Below are 25,014 nucleotides of genomic sequence, written 5' to 3'. Positions count from 1 at the left end.
TGTGTAGGCCTGTGTGTGTGTGTGCGTGTGTGTGTGTGTGTGTGTGTGTGTGTGTGTTTGTGTGACCCTCCGCCACGAACTTGGTACCAAATCTCAATAAAAGAAGAAAAAAAAACAGCGAGTAAAATAGTTTATATTAATGGTTTATCTATTCAAGAAAGCCCCTAAGACATTTAAATGAATCTCTTCATCATTCCATGACTTTACAACCTAAAGTCTGTGGGGATCTACATGTTTGACGGAGGGATATAAAGTAGTGCGGTGAGCAGGTTAAGTTGAATCAGTGAAGTGACGGTTACATTATTGCGAGCGCTGCAAGCACAGGACATCCTTGAGACTTTACAAGAATCTCTCTGTAAAAAAACTTGTTGGTTTTGCAGTTAGCTTAACGGAGGAATATGATAAGCTTAATAAGTGTCCATAGTTGTAACTGTCAATGTTAAGAGGGCAGAATCTTTGAAAATCAGTATGAACTTAAAGTGTGTCGGCGCGGTGTTAGTGGTGTTCCTCACGTTAAGCACAGAGGTGCAGAAGTCGGAGTCTGCGGTAAGTGCACGTTTGCTTGTTACTTCTTTTAGTTATTATATTACAAAAGTAAAACGTAACAGTCACGATTCTTTTGGAGCAGTCAACTCCCGCCTCAGCAAAACTTTATAAACAGGCTACTTTATAACATGGAACTATTGGTTACTTTATAACTATGGAACAAGTGCGAATCTAACATGTCAATTGAAACATGCGATGTTTATGTGCAATTGTAAAGGTACAATCTGCTAATTGTTTGCATTTAGCTACTTTATTGAGTGAAAGTCCAGATATACAATGCACATCACATTTTAATACACCAAACTACGTATATGTATAAACAGAGGATGCCCCTTTAAAATGTTTTACCAATGTTAAACACGCAACAGCCACTTTATTCAAGATATCAGTCATTCATTAAATTGTAAATTCAGCGACTCATACAGGTTTTAACTTTGTTTATGACTAATGTCAATATTATAGACTATCTCTCTAAGATGCTGTTTGCTTATTTATGTTATATTTATTTAATTATCAGTAGTTTTTATTTCACTGTAGGCTATTGCATATTGGTTAACCTCAGCTGTTATGACCTATATCTAAGCAGTGGTTTCTTATCTGCACTAACAATTGTTGCACAAATTTTACATTACACAGCTACACTGTAGTTTTATTTGCTCATTACATGTGACATTATTGACAAATTAAATGCGGTTATTTTTTCATTACAAACTTCATGTGAAAAGATGAGTAATACTTATTCTCATCTTTAAAATTTTTCTGTCTTCTTAGCCTCTACAGCGCAGAGTGATCAATCTGACAACATGTTTTGCATGTCTGTATCTTTATACCTGATTGGATACAATGCCACAAATATGAAGATATGGCATAATTTTGGCCGATTCATTGTCCCAATGTCAGAGTCAGTAGCAGGAGACAGACAGGTGAGGACATGTTTAGGGAGGGACCAGTCCTGGAGGTACAGATACACACTTAACAGGGACAGAAGAGCACATTTGGTGACCTTACTACAAAACATATCATGTTCTATACGTTTCCCAATGGGCATTGTTGTTCACCGGTCCTGACAGGGAGTTTGAATGTAGTTTGCACTTCCCTTTCCATTAATTGGCTGTTGGATCGTTCTGATTCTCAATAAGGAATCTGGAGCTCTTTCATATTACTCCTAAGGTTCCGCCCAATTTCTGTTTCTGAGTTTACAAGGTGAAAGGTGGCATCTGTCATTCATAGAGGGAGGAGTTAGCTAGCCATCAGGACAGGCATTTAGACATATAGTCCCCCCCCCCCATCCCCCAACAGCAAGATTGCATGACCCTCGGGTCTATTCAATAAGTGAATCTAACCACAGCCCATTGTTCACACAACCTCTTAACCCCTCGAGTCCTTAAAAATGCCAGTTCATTCATACATACCACCCCTAGACCAGAATGTCTCCAGTGTTTGCCTGATTTGCATTATCAGAGAGACAATGTGTGGTACTGATTATTTTGGCCGATTTCAAATTTGAAACATTTGTAATGTTACACAAATAGATATATCCTTGAGGCAAGAGTTCCTTGCTTTAGGCATGTGCTCATTGATGCTTTTTAAACATACTGATAGTGAATCTGACATTGTTCATTAGAGAGTTAATATGCTCAGGACAGGCCTCAAAGCAATTAGTTCAGAAGCATGATGGATTCAAGTAGCAAAAAGTAGACCCTTTTTACTGGGACATGAGCCCTAATGAAATATTATTGATAAATCCTTGCCTGTAGGTGGGGATTACCAAATAATAATCTGAGAATTATTTTACCAAGATAATATTTCATTGTTCATTTCATGTGTCTTTGTAGAATCAGAACTATGCCAAATTCACAAATGGACAGGTGGGACATGTCCCCACCACTTTTTGCCTGGTTCGATATTGTCCCCACCACTTTTTTTAAACATCTCGCACCAGGGATGTAGGCTGTACCTAATGCAAATTAAACATATCAGTTGACCATAGCAGAGTATTCATGTTTGTTTGTTTTAAAAAAGATGGCAATCTGGCACTAGAATGAGTTGTTTTTGAAATCATGCCGAGTGCTCGTTGCCGCTGTTATCAGTGGTGGAACGCTCTCTTGTGACTCGTACACAGCAGCCACAGTCTTCACACTCAGAAGAGCGCTTCAATTTAACGCTAACGCCGTTCCGGAGACGCTCTATTCTTTTCCTGGTAATCACAAAACAAAATGCACACAAATGTGTCCCTGCTCTTGATGTAAAATCACTGATGAACATCTTTAATTTTAATGAAGAAAAAAAAGAAAACTATACAAGGGTGCTTTAGAACCCAGAACCTCTGACACTCTTAGTGTATATAAATGTATTAGTGTATAAGTTTATTTTGTCATCTGACGTCAGAGCCTGATTGTCCCTCCCCCTTTGGTACATAAGATGGTAAAGGTGCCACAGTTAAGTGCATAAAGTGTCCAATAGTTTTTCAGTTAAAGGGTTAGTTCACCTAAAGATGAAAATTCTATCAGTAATTACTCACCCTCATGTTGTTCCAACCCTGTAAGACTTTCATTCATCTTCAGAACACAAAGTAAGATATTTTTGATGAAATCTGATAGCTGTCTCACTTCTTCATAGGCTGCTAGGTAATCGATATGGTTGTACGTCAGAACGTAGGCTCACTATTGGCCGACGCTGGTCATGTGTGTGATGCGTGTGACGCCGGCCAATAGTGAGCCTCCGTTCTGACGTACAACCCAGAAGCGCTGCGCTGTTACACTACGTGAACTCACTCAGAGGCCCACACAGAAGAAAATGAATAGTTGAATAAAGTCGTTATTTTTCGGGGGGGTTTCCGCACAAAAATTATTCTCGTCGCTTGATAAACTTATGGTTGAGCCACTGTAGTCACTTGGACCATTTTAAACATTGTCTTTACTAACGTTTTGGGACGACAAGTTTCAATTACAAAGAAGCCTATGGAGGAGTGAGACAGCTCTCAGATTTCATCAAAAATATATTAATTTGTGTTCCGAAGATGAACGAAGGTCTTACGGGGTTGGAACAACATGAGGGTGAGTAATTACTGACAGAATTTTCATTTTTGGGTGAACTAACCCTTTAAATAAATGTACCTTTTCTTGGTGGAATTTTCAATGTGAACACACTTCTCACACTATTTATACTACAAAATGCCATATAATAGTATAAAAGGAAGCAAATTGGGATGCACCTTTTATCTAATTGGTCAGACTGTTTTGCAAAAGGTCTGAAATTGTTTGCAATTCAATTTGATAATTTCGGACTGTTCACTCGCTCACTGAATTGTTTGCAGTTGTTTCTCACACCGTAACGGGATACTTTATGAGACAGAAAACAAAAAGAGTGCTGGATGAAGTGATGTTTTCCTACAGTCCATTGTAGAAAACAAAACTTGCAAATGTCTTCTATCGTTTGTCAACTATGAAGCAGCTCTTTAATGTGCATGAATGACTCTGTGCTGCAGGTAAATACAATTTGGTTACACTTTATTTTAAGGTGACTTAGTTACATTGTACTTACTCAAATAAGTACTGAGTAATATCAACTACATGGACTATACTTATAGAGTTACTGTGAGGGCTATGGTTTGGTTTGGTTTAGGGTTAGTTATTACTATACATTTAGTAATGTGTAAGTACGTCACCTTAAAATAAAGAGTTACTGACCATTTATATCCATAACTGTTTCAAAAAAAGAGTATCAAAAAATGGGACACTTTTTTTTTGATTGGGGTGGCCTGTGTCCCAGTGCTGTGATGAAAGGCTAGAAACGCTTGTGGTAGATACCGCTCAATCTAACTATGAGTTGTCCTTTTGAGGAGCCATTGCAGTGTGAAAGAACAGATTTTCTCCTATTTTTACAATGCCAAAGCCTTTTAACTCAAAGCAGAATGGAATTCCTGGCCAAAATTCCCACCCCTTCTGTCTTTCAGCACTGGCCGCCTAGTGGTGAAATCTGGTATCACATGACAAAGTTTGTTTTGGTGATAGTTGGAGACAAAAAATGCCCATTGCCAGTAATTAATATTTCCTTATTTAGTTTAAATACACATTGAAATTGTGATCATCTGGGATTTTTGAGGTTTTTGTTCTTCTGCAGATGCCAGAACCTAGTGTCACCAGGTCAGAGAGTTTGCTGGTAACTTGAACCGTAAGGGTCTGCTTTGAACTGTTCATACTTGAAGGAGTCCATACACTGTGCAGGTCAAGGTGTATGAACATGTATGGGTGTGTGTGGCGTCAGTATGTGTTCTCCATCAGATATGATGTGTGTGTGTGTGTGTGAATGAGTGCACTCTATATACATGCCGGGATGTGTATATCTATACTGGTATGTACATACAAGGGGTATGCACATACATGTTGTTGTGCCTTTGCACATATCTGCCAAAACCCCTAGAGTCACAATTGATGAAGCACCTCAGCTCTCAAAAAAAGCAGACTTAGAGAAACAAACATTTAACCCAAACATCAGCAATCTGTGTTCACAGCCATAACATCCACTCAGAGCAGAGATATCCACCCAGAGTACCCGGTTTTTGTTGCAGTCTCATGCCAGGATAAGCGGACCGAGGTGGGGGTTGGCAGCTCGTGATAGTTCTTTCTCTCCTGGAGGACAAGCAAATTCCAGTCTTATCTCACCTGCAGGAGAGAGAGAGGGTCACGGGATGCACACAAGCAGCCATGCAAGAATCTTTTTTCAGAACAGGCCCTCAAGCGCTCGCAATGCTCACTGTGACAGCTCACTCTAAAAAAGTAGACATAGTCTTTATTGGATTTCTATAGCTTCGAGAGTTAAGAGGCCAGTATCAAGATTGCATTCAAGTGTCTGAATGCACGTGAGAGGAGATGTCCTGTAAGACTCACCTGGTGTGTTTATTACTTCATGCCCAGGCCCTTTAATATTCTTTAATATCTCCTGATACAGTTCTCAGTTAAATTTCAGTATTTTTCAGTTGACTTTGACACAGATGTTTCTCCTAAAAAGTTTGAGAACTGTATCAGGAGATATAAAAAAAAAGATATAAAAAATTAAAATTGACAGAAATTACATAATGATAAATGGTTGTCTTATGGAAAGCATATAGGAATATAAATAAGGATAGCATAGCTCAGATCATTTGAGTTTGAAAGATACTTTGCTAGATAATTTTTTAGCACAGTTAAAGATATTAAGTGTGTTTGCATGCACTTTAAAAGTTCTGTTTCTCTCAGACTAAAACGATAATTTGTTAAAAGTATTAAAATTGTTAAATTGTTTCAAATTACTTTGAAACATAATGTTATTGGCAACGCTTTAGTCCAGCTGAACGTTTGTGACGTTATTATAACGGACCTATACTACACTGCTATCAAATGTTTGGGGATTTCTTTTTTTCATAAATTAATAGTTTTACTCAGAACTGGTTGCATTAAATTGCTCAAAAGTGACAGTAGTGACTTTTACATTGTTACTAATGATTTCTATTTCAAATAAATGCTGTTCTTTTGAACTTTCGAATGATCAGAGAATCCTGATTTATTTATTTTTTTTCAAAAAACATTAAGCTTTGTTTTCAACATTGATAATAATCAGAAGTGTTTCTTGAGCACCAAATCGACATATTAGAATGATTTCTGATTGACCGTGACACTGAAGTAATGGTTGTTGAAAATTCAGCCATCACTTGAATAAACTGCATTTTAAAATAAATTAAAAATGGATATTTAAAATTGTGGCGATATTTCACAATACTGCTTTTACGGTATTTTTGATTAAATAAATGCAGACTTGGTGAGCATAAGAGACTTCTTTGAAAAATATAAAAATGACGCCAAAATGTCTTGAAATATGATAGTAGATTAGATTAGACCTGAGATTCACTATTCAAATAAAACACGTTACGTTTTTAACTGCACATGCAAATATATTTATTGAAAATACATTGTATGAATCTCAAGAGAAGAAACATAATGAGATGTTTTCTCAGGAGAAACATCAGAGAAGGTCGGAGACTTGAACAAAATCTCCATTTGCTCTCCAGGAAAACTACTGAGATATTGCAAAGATCTGATTTTTGATATATATTTTTCCTTTGGGTTCAGAATACAGTGGCACATGTTAGCATGTGGTCTTAACTTCTACTGTATAACTATTAGGCTACCAGTCGAAGGCCTAGTAAGTGGTAGATTAGATGGTATGTGTGTGCTGTTGGGGGATTATATTTACAATGTGCTGTGAAAGAGATGCAAATACCATTTGGAATTAGCGGGACAGTGATCCTCCTCTCACACCCAATCTCTGTTTCCCCCACTGCCTCACTCCCACAGTGGTTAAACCCTAAGTAAACTGACAAATAGGGTATTTTTCGGGTGGTGGTTCATTTACACCACACATACAAACACATGCACACGCATTGTGTTTGGTGAAGACATGCAGAGGTCATCAAACTGTGAAAGAACGGTGAGAGAGGAGATACCTGGACAGCCCGAAGTAGAGACAGTATGTACTACCGTATATCTGTTCATCTCAGTCTGAGGCACAGGCATGTTGTAGTTATGTGAGAGTATGAATGGAAGGGAGAAAACATCTATGGTTGCTCCAGACATCGCCCACATTATCATCCTTCTTGTTTGATAGGCAAGTTCAGCAAGCAACAACAAACAGTGTTTGTTGTTGCTTCTTAGTAACAACAAACTGTTGCTTTGTCTAAGTTCTAAGAGCCGAGTATATAGGTTTCATAGTTTTGAGGTTTTTCATTATTTAATAGGAATATTTCACACAGTAGCCTACTAGTGATATACTAGCCCCTACAAAATCACCCCAATCATTTATGATTAATTCTTTACAAATAGAGCTATTCAAATCATCTGGTGAAATTGTTTTCATATCGCAATGTATCGCAATGTCAGTTTTTTCCAATATCGTGCTCGCTATTATATTCTTTGATTCATATTTTCTGTTAAAGTATTTAATGCTACATAATTTTTTTCCCTTCCTGAAGTAGCTATGCTAATGTATCCCCACATCCTTTGGCTAGCTTTACAGTGTAATATACCAGCAAATTATACCGGTAGACGTGATTAATATATTATTAGACGCTGTAGGGATTTTGGACTATCGTCTCTATCTCGGTCAGTTAACGTTACGCCGTTCACACCGCAAGCGACACGCAGCGACAAACCGACATGATCCCATTCATTTCAATGGAGCGCTTGGCGACTTCCGGCGACATGAGCCGTCTTGGAAAACCTCTGTATGACCCTGGTCTGTACTGTAACTCAGTTTCAGGGTGTTACCAATCTTCTTATAGCCTAGGTCAACTTTGTGGAGAGCAACAATTCTAATTCTCAAATCCTTACACTGTAAAAAAAAATTACATCCCCAAGTCAAAAATTTCAAGTGACCGATAACATCTAAATTTTTCAGTTAGTCTGACGTATTATTTCTCATTGAGCCAATGTTAACAGACTATTGCAACAAGAATTTCACTTGGGCCAATTGAAAAATTTAGATGTTTATCGGTCACTTGAAATTTTTGATTTGGGAGGGTTAGAAATTTTTGTGTAGAGAGTTGTTTGCCATGAGGTGCCATGTTGAACATCCAGTGGTCAGTGTGAGAGAATTGTACTCAAAGCACAAATTTGAACTGCTCTAATACAAGATACAACAATTTGTATGGTCCTGTCAAGCAGACAAAAACATGAACATGATGAATAGGACATGTGGCTTTCCATGGTTAAACGACGTACATCTTTTATCACTTAGGGTGTACTCACTTTTGTTGCCAGCTATTTTGACAATAATGGCTGTATGTTGAGTTATTTTCAGAGGACAGTAAATCTATACTGCTATACAAGCAGCACATTGACTACTCTAAAATATATCCAAGTTTCATTTCTATAGTATTGTCCCTTGAGAAGATATATTAAAATGTTTGCTTAAATTTGAGGGGTGTACTCACTTTTGTGAGATACTGTACATGGATATACTGTAATAAAATTATGCATGGAAAACAAACTGTCGACAGTCTTAGTGAGTTTGATTCATGCATTGATAGTTCGTGTGTTGTAATTGTATGATGCAAGTTTAGCACTGCTGCAGTTCATTTTACAGTTTCCCCTGCATTATGTTGATTATTAGAGACAAGAAAATGGATTATTTGTCAAATTTGAATGATGTTTTAGTAACTGTTGACAGTATGAGTGAATGTAATTTGTTGATTGATCGATCGTTAATCTAGTTAAATATTTAATGCACTGAGCACTATCACTGACAACACTCTCCAACAGCATAATATTACTTTAAGATATTTGCAGTCCCCCCCCTCCCCTCCCCTCCCCCCCATATTATGCAATTCAGTGGTCACCAAAACGGTTTGGTGACCAACATACTGTACGTCAAAATATTTTTTTGTGTTCTGCAGAAGAAAGAAAGTCATACAGGTTTGTAAAAACGTGTGTGAGAAATTGATGACAGATTTTTCATTTTTTCTATCTTTATTGTAAAAGCTTAGGAAGGAAACCTTCAGAGGAATATTTGGACAGTTTATAGTACGTAAGTGTTTTATTTACTTCCGAGTGTGATGTTATATGCCAGATGTAAACTTAACCCTTCAGAGTGACATCAGCTATGTATGTCTGAGGCAGAAAACCTGCTCAAGCCCATACCTGTGTTTTTGATCCTTTTGAACATTTGCCAACTCCCAATGCCCAATATTCAGGCCGCTAACCTGCATTCCTCCTTTAGCAGGATAAAGTCCACAGACTCCACATTTATCATTCTTTTAGAAAAATGTGAAGGAATACATGTGACCTGGTGTTTTATGCATGTGCTTGTAGTTTTGTGGTGAATTTGCTTTACAGCAATTTTTACCTTGCTTTGCAAAAGTGCCATGGAGATGTTAGCAACTGTTTATTCTTTGGAAATATTTGAGGCATGTCTGCTCTGGTGAAGTGTGAATAAAAGTGATCTAAAATCAGAAACTTAAAAAAAAAAAAAAAAAAAACTTAAGGGACATTCCTGTGGATTTGATAGCAGTGTTGCCGCCTACTTGTGTAAAGTACAAATACCTGTTGGTAGAGCTACACGATTCTGGATAAATTGAGGATCACGATTTTTTGTTTGTTAAGTAGAGATCACAATTCTCCCACAATTCTGTACAAACAAAATAACATGCAGTTTACTAGAGGTTCTGACAAAATGCTAATTGTTGCCTCCTTTTTAAAAATGTTTAAGAAAGAATTATTTTTAAAAATTTGGTTTGAATAAATTATTCAAAGACTCACTCATAAATACTTCAACGAATCTACTGAATGAATGATTCAGTGACAAATACATATTTTTAACAAGTCGCAACCTAGTGGCGTAATGATGTAATGATACAATCGTTATTTGAAGAGTCAAGTTACTTTCAAAAGGTGATTACTCTATTTTGATTGCTACCATAGACATCAGTTTTTATATCTGAACTATAAGCTTTTATACCAGTTCTTCTGTAATAATTTGAATATTTGTACACAGAAATAATGATACTGTGTGTTGAAAACACTGAAATGAATGAGGTGATTGCATAAGTGGGCAATGGGCATGTTAATCTTAACCAAGTTTAATTACTAGAAAATCTGTTGAAGTGAGATATTAATGTTAACAGCTGGGCAGTATTGAATGGACTTATTATATACTGAATATGTAGCTAAATATCTCAGCTTAAGACCTAGAAAATAGGCCACTCAGTGTCTATGTGTGTATGTGTCCTTTTATAAGCCAACTTGTCAACATTAGACTGACCACTGTATAGATGTCCATTCATCCATTTATTCATATTTTTCCTTAAGGGAGGAAAGGAGAGGTACCTCGGGAACAAATAAATGATGGGTGTGTGTTTGGATGGAGTGTTGGGTCGAGGATTGGCCCTGATCTAGATGTCTTCTCCCTCTTTTATCTGTCATTTTATACTGTAAAACTTAGTCTGAACTGCAGTAGATGAAGTGATCTCTCATTCTTCAGTGCTATGTCTGAATACTTCTTCCAATATGCTAAAGGCAGGAAATATGTTGTCTTCATACACAGATGTGTATATAATGTTTTTGAAAGAAGTCTTGTGGTCACCAATACTGTATCAAAAGTACAGTTAAAAATGGTAATATTGGGAAATATTATTACAATTTACAATAAATGCTTTCTATTTTAATATATTTTAAAATGTAATATTTATTCCTGTGATGGCAAAGCTTAATTTTCAGCATCATTACGCCCAGTCTTCAGTCACATGATTCTTCAGAAATCATTCTAATATGCTGATTTGGTGCTCAAGAAACATTTCTTATTATTATCAATGTTGAAAACAGCATGAAACCGAAATCATTTGTAACCGTATAAACGTCTTTACTGTCATTTGTAATCAGTGTTGGGTAAGTTACTCTAAAAAAGTAATGAATTACTAGCTACTATTTACATCTTTAACAGTGTAATTAGATTGCTGTACTAATTAATCTCTCTAAAAATTGTTGCATTTCTAATTACTAACAAGCTTGACCAGTTCAACAATCCAAGCATAGACATGAAACTGCTCTTTTAATTCTTTCAAATAAATAATATAAAATTTCATAAATTATTCTTGAACTGAAGTATTTAAAAAGAGATGGTCACATTAAAAGCATACATTTTAACATTTAGACGTTCATTTTTGATGTTAAAGGGATAGTTCACCCAAAAATGAAAATTAGCCCATGATTTACTCACCCTGAAGCCATCCTAGGTGTATATGACATTCTTCTTTCAGACGAATACAGTCGGAGTTATATTAAAAAAATGTCCTGGCTCTTCCAAGCTTTATAATGGGAGTCCATCAAAGCGCATCCATCCATTATAAAAGTGCTAGACACGGCTCTGGGGGGTTAATAAAGGCCTTCTGAAGTGAAGCGATGTGTTTGTGTAAGAAAAATGTCCATATTTAAAACTTTATCAACTAAAATAACTAGCTTCCGGCAGACGGCCATACGCAAGTCGACTTACGCCAAAAGAGTAACACTTGACGATGTATGACGTAGGATGTAGGAGTAGCGTAAGCTGACGCCTCTCGCGGTTCAAACAAACAGGGCTGGGCAACCGCGTCATTATAATGTGCGTCAAGTTCAAGTGTTTAATTCTGACTTTTAAGTAGCTTTTATGAACGTTTCTTGGAAAAACATTACTGTTGGGTGTATATCTGGAGACAAAACAATGGCATTGACATATTTTAAGATATGTCAGTGCAAGTTACTTTAAAACAGCTCAAACATGCATTTTAGTCTGGGACTAGTTTAAGCCTTGTCTGTGAAACAGAAGGTGGTTAAATTACAGAAAAATTAAGAGTAATCCCTTACTTTGCTTTTTCAAGGGAAAAGTAAATAAATAACAGTGATGAATTAGGCCTACTTAGTAATCCATTACACCCAACACAGTTTGTGATCAACTTAATATATCCTTTCTGAATTAAAGTATACATTTGTTTAATAAAAAAAATGTTTGAGCCATATATTATGTTATAATTTTGCATATAGTCTGTGTTTGAAACAAACTCTCTATAAACATTATTTTTAGTGTCGAATTAGTCACTCTAGTGTGGTGTCATGGGCTTTGATTCATATTTTACACATTGCTTTAGAATTAAAGTATCAAGTTTAAACTTGTAATTACACCACACTGACATTGACCTCTAATATAATCTAAGGTATCTGTTCTTGTTCCGAAGGTGACACACTATTGAAATCTGTCTGAATGAGCCACAGCGTTATTGTTCGAGTGAAGAAGCATTTCATCCAGGCCATTAAGATGGGAGTGAGACAATCTACGCGAGACAGACATTGTAATATCCAAGTGTCTAGCCTGCTTTAAAACAAGGTTATAATTATAGCTTTTGTCAGATAGGGATGTGTGTGCATGCTTTTTCAATGTCTTTTTGAACAATTGAGCAGGAATAGATCTTGTTTCAACACGAATTAGTCTCACATCTTTAGAGAACCAGAGTCATGTGCTCCTTCCCTAAACAGCAAACCTATTTACTTTCCATGTCATACACACCCTTGCTTTTCAACTCTTGGGTCTTCCTCAGCTCCCCATTTTCTTTGCCTCTTGTTCTCTTCCCATCTGCTTCTGCTATTAGTGGTGAATGGAGGCAGTAGTGGCTCCCCTGTGTAACTCTGTTTCGCTGTGTGCATGTTCATGTAAAGAGCAGCTAATGTTTGCCCTGTTTCCAGTAAATAGTAAATCAGATGAGGCTTTAGATCTCAAAAACATATCTGTTTAGATTAGAGGGGAAAAAAGGAAATTCAGTTATTACCTTTGTCATCCTCTAGATTTATAGTTAATGGGATTTCTGATCATGCATTGTTTTGTTTTTATTCTGTGAATGTGGATATTTGCATGTTAGTAATTGCAGAGTAAGTATACAAATTTACTGCAATATTTAATTGTGTTTTCCCTGGCTCATGCTCTGGCATCCGTGGCATTTCATCATCTATCCTCCTCTTGCCTTGTGACAACACGGGATTTTTTAGAAGGCTTTGACTATGGAAGAGAAAAAATCATCTTCAAAACAGTCAAAGTCAAAATATCCTCTTAGCCTTGGTGAGCATAAGGGGCTTCTTTCAAAAACAGTAATAAGAACATACCAACCTCAAACTTTTGAAATGTATAGCGCATCCCAAAATGCCCCCCAAAATTCCTGAAAGCATCTAGATCTAAGCTATTGCCTCAAACTGCTTTGTGACAAAAACTTCAAGAGTGCTTAATTCATTTGAACCCTGCAGTTTTAGATTCATATGCAAGCTGGGTATGGCATGCAGGTTCGAACACGCTCTGTGGGGGATAGAATTAGATCTCCAGATTATAGTTCAGGTGAGAACTTGTCTCACATTTACTGGAGTGCCAGTCCACGTCCAGTACTTCTCTGCTGTGATCCCCACTCTGCGAACGTCATTGTAATTTTTGTTTTTCTTTTTATAGTTGCTCTGATATTACAAATGAAAGCTGATTCCAAGAGAGGAGCTGTTTATATAGCAGTCTAGAACTGTTGACCCTTACTGTTAGTATATACATCAGCCCTCTTTATGTGTTCCTCTAGTGGCGAAGGGAGGGACTCCATGCTTTATAAACCCAGCTGCTGTTGCATAAACCGCTTTATACTGATCTGCAAATATTTAGAGAGAATGCTGTTTGTACCAAAATCACATTCGGAGCACCTGGACATGTTGACATTGTTTCGTTTTAAACAAGTGCAGATTAGTTGGATAGTTTCTGCAAATATTGTGCCTTCTCAGACATTTTTACTGCTTGCTTGATAGGAGAAATATGTCGATTTCACTTTCTCTTGGGAAATGTGTGTGTTTTGAGAATTTGATAAGAGTTTTATCAGTTGGGTTAGTGACTTGGACACAGATGTCCAGCAATTTATAGAAAGTCAGAAATTGTGAAAGGATAGTTCACCCCAAAATGAAAAATGTACTTTTTGCCTCAAGTTGTTCCAAACCTTTATGAGTTTCTTTCTTCTGCTGAACACAAAATAAGTTATTTTGAAGAACATTGGTAACATATTACAGTTGTTGGTCCCCATTGACTTCCATAGTATGGGGAGAAGATACTATGGAAGTCATTGGGGACCATACGGTTTGGTTACCGTATTCTTCAAAATATCTTCGTTTGTGTTCAGCAGAAAAAAGAAACTCATACAGGTATGGAACAACTTAAGGGTGAGTAAATGATGACTGATTTTTCATTTTTGGGTGAACTATCACTTTAATGTCTGATTTCATGAATGTGTGTTTTAGATGTGAACAGTATTGATACTTGTAAATGTGACTAGATGACAAACATCCTCATTTTGAATTCGGTAACCAGACTTGTTTTGGTTGATGCATTCCAGATTATGTGTTGAAGTAATGACCTGACTCAAGAGCCTCCTCTGCTGTCTGAGAACCTTCCAAACCCATACTTACAGTCCCAGTCCCGCGGTCTTTCTGTGTCACTCTGTGAAAGATGTCTTTTTCCTCCTTATCAGGAGCACTTGTACTGTTTTGATTCTAGCCCACAAGACAAGAGATGCACAATGCAACAACATCACTGACCAGATTTTACCATTCAGGAACTGTTAAGATATGGTTTTGTTCCGTGATGAGATAACTTGCTTGATGAGATAACTAGACTGACCCACCAGTAGTGGATTTTTATGGCAGATACCAAGTGTCTGATTTCCAGAACATATTCTTAATTATTTTTCACTGATTCTTGAGAGTCGGGACAAAACACGTTTTAAAAAACTTTTTTTTAAAATACACACTATATCAATTCGAGTTATATGTTTCTGCAGAGAAAGGTCTTAGCTATTTAACCATGTAAAGGAACAGGTTCTAAATAAAAACACATTTTTAACAAATAAACATGTTTCCCTTCAGAACTGGATTTGTGTCAACTCCGTCAGACACACTAAAAAGTATAAAATTTTAATTCTTCAAATCCAACAAGAATCTAAAGTTCTGAAGTATATTGTTATAGTGTTTAGTTACTCTGATATGTAAAAAAATTACAATATATAAACTTAAGTTGTGATTTCACACTATTCTGAAAACTCAGATTTCTAAATATTTGCATTTTCAAACTTTGATTTTAATTTCAATATTGTAAAAACAAATTCCTTAAATAAATAAAACATAAGAGGATGTAGATCAGATGGTCCTTTATTACAAAAACAACATAAACTGAAGGAAGAATATTTTTTTTTTCCCAAAAAATTAACAAAAACGTACATACATCCAACGCTGTTGACGAAGATCTGACAGTGTTGACGAAAAACTGACGGTGTTGACAAAAAATGTTTGAATGTTTTACCTCAGATTTGTGAAATGTTCACCTGTTTGTCATGATATGTTCTGACAATAAAGAGTAGTTTAAAACCACAATTAACGCTCTGTTTTCTACAACTTTCACTTAGGAGAAAAAATCTGCCTTTAAACTTGAAATAAAGATTTGACATTTATCGTGATAATTATCGATATCGACTGATATAAAAAATGTTTTTGGCCATATCGCTCAGCCCTACACTGGCTTCTCATTTCTCTATCTCTGTATCTACATATACAAATATATATATATTAAAGTGCTGGCAAAGTTACACGTTACACAATAATAAGCAGACCACTGCCTGCCCATTATCTACAAGTCAGATGCGTATGGTTAAATAATGTAATGCATGCTATGTATGAGCATTTATGTGTAAATAAAACCCTGAAATAACAGTTTAACCCTTCAGTATATTCACAAATAATATTATATTCGCACATTAAGAGGTTATTGGTGGATTTGTCAACGTCAGCTTACAGGTCAACTCCGTCAGATATTGAACCCGACGGAGTTGACGTAAGGGCATGTATTTTCCTGCCAAAACATGTATTGTACACTGCAGCTAGGTAGTTTTTCCTCAGTTGCTAGCTGTCCCTATAACCTCACTAAAATGCTTAAATTCAATCCACTATGGTTTAAAAAAAAGTATCTTAACAGAAAGATGGTATTGACATGGTGCAGCTGTGACCATAGGAATATTGACATTGTTTGTCTAAAATATAAAAAAATGTAAAACGCACCAGAGCATGTGAGGCAGGGAGATGAAAAGGGGTCCTCAGGGATATAGCTGACCATGCTATTTCCTGATTTAAAGAGCTTTATGAAAAAATCTGACGGAGTTGACAGAAACTGAGGACACAACTTTAATAGGCAGATTTTTATGGAAAATATTGTTTGATGTTCACTTAATGCATTGTTTTTTATATTTATACCCCTTATTTTTTATTTGATATATATGTTTTCACAATTGTAGAGCTTTTTCAAAGTTTTTTGGGATGGTTAATATTGTGACCTCTTGCTGAGGACAAGTGCAATAACATGGACCTTCTAACCACAGACCATACATTTAAACAAATTTCCCCCAAAAAGATAAAAAAGTTTATTCTAAAAATCAGATAGGTTTATACAATTCCTTTAGATTTAACTTTGTAAGTATGTCAATCATGATGAATTTCTTAATTTTTTGCTATAAATTAGACTTTTCTATGTGGGACATGTTTTGTCCCGACTCTCAAGAATCAGTGTTTTACTAATAATTCAATAATTAAACAACAAAAATACAGATTAAAATTATCATTATTAGTTTAAAATGCCAAATGTCAAGAAATTACGTAATACATCTTACTTGATTAAGCATTTTAAACAGCATTTTAAACAGCATTTACATAAAAACAATAATTTAATTAATACTAATAATATTAGTTATTCATTATAATAATTATTTATGTCTGCATTAACACAGTAATGAAATTACTTGTGAAAACGGTTGTTTCCTATAGAATGCTGTGGTGTAATGGCATTGTGGGATGCTATTTATCAGTTATTTATTGGTTCACTACCCTTCAAAAGTTTGGGGTCGGTAAGGTTTTATTACTGTTTTTGGAAGAAGTCTCTTATGCTCAACAAGGCTGCATTTACCGTATTTGATGAGAAATACAGTAAAAACAGTAAAATTTCTATTTTAAAATCTATTTTAATAGATTTTAAAATGTAATTTATTTCTGTGATGGCAAAGCTGAATTTTCAGCATCATTACTCCAGTCTTCAGTGTCACATGATCCTTCAGAAATCATTCTAATATGATGATTTGCTGCTCTAGAAACACTTACTAAGCATGAAAGTTTGACTATCTGTAAAAATATACTGGTCAACCCGATTGGTATTGGTAACTTCTGGGTTTTCCTTGCAGTCCTGGGAACAGGCTTCATTTTATTGTTCAGGTAAAAGTCAAGCTCCTCATTGAGTAGGAGACTTGTTGAGTTTGTTGTCATTTTTTGGCAATCTTCTAAGATTATACTTTGATAAACATTTGATGACCACCTTGTACGTTTTTCCCTCACCCGCCACCCCTACACAATTCACTCGCCTCAACTGGTTAATTGGTAGAGGTTGAAGGTCATTATTTTCTTAACTCCACAGGAATAGGAATAAAAAAATGCAAGACATCAGAGAGAGGTGGTTTCTGCTCCATTAGATTTGAAAGAGTTGTACCCTAAAACATGTTGTAGAAGAGATTCTTATGGGCCTTGAAGTCATGAAAATCCAGCAGTGAGAGTGGAAAAGGAATGCAGTGAAATGTGTTATTCTTACGGTTGATTGCTGAATGGTGCCTGGAGTGCCTGGTGAAATTGTGTTTCGGTGTGTTTATGTTAAAAAGTGTGAGAACAGTGAGCAAAATGGATTTGTCACACTGCAGGACCATTTCAATGAATTGAACGCTAAAAGGTGATTCAAAATATCACAGCACCTAAAATGCAAACTTTACCTATTTAGTTTCAACCTAGAATGTTTTTGTTTAAAAAACTAGTGTAAGAGAACACGTGATCCGTGTGTGTGTGTGTATGTGTGTGTGTATGTGTGTGTGTGGTAAACCCTACATTATGGGTGGTATCCCCCCACAAAGATGGCAATATCCCAAATCATTGTCCATGTGGGGACATTTTTTGGTCAAAAATACAAAAATGGTGTGCACATCCCAAACACCCAAATTGGGCGCAGGTGCAGGACAACTAAATGATATAGACAAAATAAAGAAGTGTGAAGTCCGCACACTGAAAATTACTGCTCCAAAAGAGTTTATTTAAGCAACGTTTCGACCCTCAGGTCTTCATCAGGCTCAATTGAAAATGTTCGACATTTTTTGGTCCCCATGGAAAACAGCTTATATACTAAGTAGTTTAAAATGTAAAAATGCATAAAGTTTTCTGTGATGAGTATATGGCTAGGATTAGGGGATACAATGTACAGTTTGTACAGTATAAAAATCATTATGTCTATGGAATGTGCCCATAAAACATGAAAACACAACATACCTTTCTATACATCACCTCTTTTTCCTGTCATTAACAGTTTATGCTACTCCCGAATTTATAATTTACATACCCATTTGTGCTGTATGAACGTGTCTGTATATGTGCGTGTGAGTGTTTGATTGGGCCATTCAGACACACACATTATTTGTGGTCTGCTGCCACTTAGTTCTGTCTGCTCCCAGCATTCATTTGCCCTCAGGCCATCTTTCACTAGAGGTCAGTTAATCCACCGAGCCCTAGACTGGAATTTGCATTTTGCTTCAATGGATGAATCGTTGCACTGCTTAATATTCTCCACTGGGTGGCCCTGTTCAAACTCTGTTCTCAGTCTAGACATACAAAAACATTTGTCAACACCTGCATGGATATCTATTAGCAAAAATAGGTTTTCTCAACTTTTCCAGTTACTGGCTAATATTGTTGGCTCATGTATGATACACTACCATTCAAAAGTATGGGGCGTGTAAGATTAAAATAATAATAATAATAATAATTAATACTTTTATTCAGCAAGGATGCATTACATTTTTCAAAACTGTTGTGAAGTGCACAGTCTATATGCAACATAAAAAAATAATTATACACTACTGCTTTGTGGTCAGTATAATTAAAGAAATGTATACTTTTATTCAGCAAGGATCGATTAAGTTGATCACAAATGGCAGCAAAGACTTTTATTTTGTTTAAAAAATCTATTTCAAATAAAAACTGCTGTTTTTAAACTTTCTATTCATCACAGAATTCTGTACAAATGTTTGACAGCTTCCACAAAAATATAAAGCAGCACATCTCTTTTATGTGAAAATTATACGAAATGTTTCTTGAGCAGCAGCAAATCATCATATTCAAGCATATTCATATAAGCAGCTAATCAGCTTATTAGAATGATTTCTGAAGGATCGTGTGACTCTGAAGACTTGAGGAATGATGCTGAAAATTCAGCTTTGCCATCACAGGAATATGTAAAACAGTTATTTTAAATTGTAATAGTATTTGACAGTATCGCTGTATTTTTGATCAAATAAATGGAGCCTTGGTGAACATAAGAGACTTCTATTAATATGTAGATATATTTTTTCCCGAACCCAAAGTTTTGACCTAAATTTTGTTTTTATGCATATATAACTGTCAGAATTATTATACTATATATTATACTATTATACTATATACAGAGCTTTTTTTTCTCAGTTGTATAAAGTTTGAGGACAAATGTCTCACCAAAGGATAACAAAATATGGCAACACCCCTCTTTAATAAAAATAATAATAAAAAATAAATAAATTAAAATCTGTTTTCTCTTTCTGTTAGGGGTAGTAGATATAATTATAATTAATTAGCTTTATATAAAACAGTAAAATGAACTGTCCCTCATGCTGATGCATCTATCAATACTTTCTTTTTTGTCATTGTGAAGATGCTCGTGAGTATTTGACATTGAATACTTAAAGGGGCAGTTCATCCAAAAATGTAAATTTTGTCATCCTTTACTCACCTTCAAGTTGTTCCAATCCAAACCTGTATGAATTTATTTCTTCCACTGAACACAAAAGAAGATATTTTGAAGAATATGGGTAACCAAACAGTTGATGGACCCATGGGTGAGTAAATGATGACAGAATTTACATTTTTGGGTGAACTATCACTTTAAATTTACATGTCTTGTAATGTGACATGTTATATCTAAAATGATTTTAAACAGTATTTTATTTACACTTTTCGTCATACCTTCCTATACACAACCATATACCTAAAGTCTTGATGTTGATAATAAAAGTTCAAAGATACTGTAAATGATTTGTCAGCTGCCCTCAAGTAAAGTGCATTGAACATTCATTGCTCACAGATCGTCTCCTCCTTTAATACAGAGGACTCTTTTTCAATAGCAGAATGACTGAGTCAAAAAGGTGTGCTTGTTTTAATTGGTCTCTGTCTGCTTTTTCTGCAGGTCTTGAGATGCTCTGCCAAAAGATGAATATTTTAATAAGCCCCTGTTAAATGTCCATTGGGTGTGCTTTTGATTCTGATTTGACTTTGATTTATATAATGTTTTTTATCATGATTCAGGGATGCCTTGATCTAAAATATCGAGGTCTCTTTAGTGTTTATATATTCAGCTGGGTGCTTTATAATGTGACGCTCAGTGTTGTCGATTTCGATATGCATGCATTGTTTAGGAATGTTAAATCAAACTCTGTACCTCTACTGACACCTGTCAGCCAGATCAATAGATTGTGTGTGAAAGGTTAACCGTATATATATAACATTGCTGACCTAAGCAAAATGCCAGGAGCCAGGAGACTCACTCGGCTCGTCTGTTTTGAGCTCTAAAACGCAGGACTGCTGTTCTCTATGAGGCGCCACGTAGGATTTAAATCAAACTTCGCTCATCAATACATACATAACACACGTGCATATACACCTATAAATTACTCGCATATACATGTATACTATTGGATGTTCAAAATACATATATGAAATACACGTGCACACTAATATGAAATCCATACCAATACATATTATGTTAGTCATGAATGCATATACACTTGTGAATAACTTGCATAATATAAACTTGACGCACGCATACACCTATAAATACTCGCATATACATATAAACTGCCATGCATATACACCTATAAACACTCGCACATACATATAAACTTCCATGCATATACACCTATAAACACTCGCACATACATATAAACTTCCATGCATATACACCTATAAACACTCGCACATACATATAACTCGATGCGCGCATACACATCCATAAAACACTCGCGCATAAATAAAACATGGATGCATGCTTTGTGTACTGTATATATGTATATGCGAGTGATTTCATATGTGGATGTGCGTGAACTTTTCAGTGTAAAAGGAAGTCATTTCAGCGTAACCGGAAGGCATTTCAGTGTAAAAGGAAGGCATTTCAGTGTAACCGGAAGGCATTTCAGTGTAAAAGGAAGGCATTTCAGTGTAACCGGAAGGCATTTCAGTGTAAAAGTCATTTGTGTCATTTTGATAGTTTTTCCAATTTGAAATTAAATAAGCATAAACGATAAAACGGCCCCTTTATTCGTTTTTTCGTAAAAAAAAAAAAAAAAAAAAACACGAAAAAACGAGATTTCGGCTTGATTTTTCGTTTTTTTAGTTCACAGGCAAAAAACGAATAAATGACTTCAAAATTCGTTTTCCACATGTGGGCGGCCTGACACGCCCCCTTCCGCCGATTGGTCAAGCAAGTCTGAGCATGTGACGTCATCAGTTGTCGCTCGGGTCTGTTCAACAAAATAATAGTCCTCTACTATGGCTACAGATTCTTAAACTGTACAGGGCAGGTCCTATTAGGCTTTCTTCTGTGCAACTTTACGCGTTTCACAGAAATCTTTACATCAGAAATATTAATTATTAGTCTGCCACCACCAGCCTGTTTTATTTAGCTGTGCGGAGTTAAATCTGTGTGGTGAAGCTGGGCTTGACAGCGCCGAGCGGGAGAGGCTCACTGACCAATGTTCAGTCAGCAGTCAGAACTTTTCTTTTAGACGCTCCGTTTTGCCACGGGATGGTGATTGCAAATACTGTAATGCCAATCGGCTGAGGGTGGGTACCGATGATGGTGAAATACATTTTACTGAAACTGTAATCATATCCGCGACCCGCGAGAATGAGACAGATGATTGACAGGACGATAGCGGAGGCAATTAAAGGTGCTAGATAACTTCTGTTAACAAAAAAATCAATAAAAAAGTGTTTAATATAAGTGACTTTGTCTTTGTTTTATTGTTTTTGTTGTTTTTAATCAAATAATTGTGAACCACAAACTGAGCCTTCGTTTTAAAGGGCAATTTCCAAATATATTTTATTTATTTGTTATAATATGGGTATTTTATAATACAGCATAAATAAAAACAAACACACGTAATATGTATGCCTATAGGCTAAACACCACAGTTTTTTGGTTTTGTTTGTGTGAACTTTTATCCCCAACCATATTTCTTCATGGGCTCCACTCCAGGGGTCACATCAGCACCCCTATACTTCCCATGGTACTAACTGTAATTAACAGTATGCTGACCCAGTTTATATGTAAAATCTTTGGTATATGTAATCTATATGTAGGCTAATATCTAAAAACACTTTACAGTGTGATGGAAATAAACTTTTCTTAAAGCGTGTTGTAGGCTATATCACCACAGATTTATTGGCACCCTTCTATCTGTGTTGTATACTGTAATAGACAATTGTCCTGCAAAATGATGAGGTTTTTTGTAAGAAAAACATTGCGAGCAAATATAAATATATATATAAATCAACAACGTAAGAGGCTTAGGCTTTTTTTTCTTTTTTTTAAAAAAAAACGAAAAAAACGAATAAAGGGGCTGTTTTCTCGTTTATGCTTATTTCATTTCAAATTGGAAAACAAACTATCAAAAAGGCAGGTTAATTCCGTGTACGCACAAATGACTTCCTTTTACACTGAAAAGTTCACGCACATCCACATATGAAATCACTCGCATATACATATATACACAAAGCATGCATCCACGTTTTATTTATGCGCGAGTGTTTTATGTGTATGCGCGCATCGAGTTTATATGTATGTGCGAGTGTTTATAGGTGTATATGCATGGAAGTTTATATGTATGTGCGAGTGTTTATAGGTGTATATGCATGGAAGTTTATATGTATGTGCGAGTGTTTATAGGTGTATATGCATGGAAGTTTATATGTATATGCGAGTATTTAAAGGTGTATGCGTGCGTCAAGTTTATATGTATATGCAAGTTATTCACAAGTGTATATGCATTCATGACTAACATAATATGTATTGGTATGGATTTCATATTAGTGTGCACGTGTATTTCATATATGTATTTTGAACATCCAATAGTATACATGTATATGCGAGTAATTTATAGGTGTATATGCACGTGTGTTATGTATGTATTGATGAGCGAAGTTTGATTTAAATCCTACGAGAACTGCCTCATAGTTCTCTTTGTGCACTCAAACATGTAGCCGACATTTTCTTTGTGGCTTTTGCTAGTGTAGTTCGCTATGCAAAGTTGCTTAGAACATTTTCATAAATCTCTGCTCTCATATTGAAGAGTCCTCTTCACACAATCTCACAAAAAGAAAGAAAAATAATAAACAGATAGTTGTACTTCTCAAAGCAGTGATCTCATTTGCAATAATAATCATTTTCAACACAGGCTGTAAAACATTGTTTGTGTCTCAAAACCTAATGAGATGCCTGACTTGAGGAACAGGAGCACACAAGACGTGAAGTCTGTCTCAAAATGTACTTTAGTATAGTTAAAAAGTTTAAGGTCGGGAAGATTTTTTATTGGTTTAAAAGAAGCATTTTTTTTATAATGCATTTATTTGACCAAAAATGCCAAAAATATTGATAAAATGTTCCATTAATATTCATAGTTATTATTAATATAATATACTCTTTTTTTATTTAGCAGTCATTACTCCAGTCTTCTGTGTCACATGATCCTTCAGAAATCATTCTTATATGCTGATTTGGTGCTCAAAAAACATTTCTTATTATTATCAATGTTGAAAACGGTTTAATATTTTGTGGAAACTGTGATGCATTATTTTCAAGATTTGTTGATGAATAACAGTTCAAAAGAGCAACATTTATTTGAAATAGAAATCTTTTGTCACATTATAAATGTCTTTACTCTCACTTTTGATCAGTTGAATTCATCCTTGTTGAATAAAAGTATTTCACATTTAAAATCTTAAATTTTAAGGATGATTATTGAATTTCTAATGTTCCTCTTTGGCAATCTTGTTTTAAGAGTTAGTGGTTATTTCTAGAGAAAGCAAATAGCGCCATCTAGTGTTTGTATGAAAAATACCCATGTGTCTTTTATAGCACAAAAAGAAAGCAACCACAATGTACAATCAATTAATAGCTGTGCTTTAATTATCATTTATTCTGATTCATCAACAGTGGATATCACTCGTAAAGCTGTAGACAGGTTTTGTATTTATTTTCCAGAGTTTCCATTTTGTAATGAGTCTTCTGCACTCTTGATATTTTTCCAACTTTAAAGAACTACATAAATGAACATTACATTTGATTAATGTTTTAAATCATGTTCACTAGTTATATCAGTTGCATAATAAAAGCTATTCTGTATATTGCTGTGTCCACACCACTAGGTGGATTCCAGTTAACAGTGCCTCTTTTCTAACCCTGTCAGTATAATAGAAAATGAAATGTTGGCTACCTTTTGCAGATTTACGGTATTCACACATATTCTATTTTCAGTGAAATGGTATTTTCCTGTGAAGGCTGTAGTCACTTGGTATTGTGGTTTACATCTGTTTGATAACATTTGTGTAGGCTTCATTATTTGTATTAGGATTGATGACTTCAGTGATCATCTGATGATTATGAGTTGTGAAACTTAATTTAAATGGATTATGAAGATGCTCTTGAACAAAGAATTCATTTATGACACTGAAGTGAAATGTGGCCTTGGTGAGCATAAGAGTATTCTTTTGTAAAAAAAAAGAAAAAAAAAAAGAAGCTTTT

At 35.4% G+C, this 25,014-nt stretch overlaps 1 protein-coding gene across 1 annotated transcript in view; it reads left to right on the top strand.

Moving 5' to 3' along the window:
* Positions 1 to 343: 343 nt before the first annotated feature.
* The window catches only part of col4a5 (collagen, type IV, alpha 5 (Alport syndrome)), a 59,080-nt gene continuing 34,409 nt past the window's right edge, over positions 344 to 25,014 (top strand). The window contains exon 1 of the mRNA XM_084110164.1: positions 344 to 546. Within this exon, the coding sequence (XP_083966290.1) occupies positions 469 to 546 (78 nt within the window). The 5' untranslated portion in view covers positions 344 to 468. The remainder of the gene's footprint in view (positions 547 to 25,014) is intronic.

This window comes from Abramis brama, assembly GCF_963993115.1.
Source record: "Abramis brama genome assembly, chromosome: 3".
Lineage (NCBI taxonomy): Eukaryota > Metazoa > Chordata > Actinopteri > Cypriniformes > Leuciscidae > Abramis > Abramis brama.
Note: the sequence above shows the minus strand (reverse complement) of the source record. Positions and strands in the feature narration are given on the sequence as shown.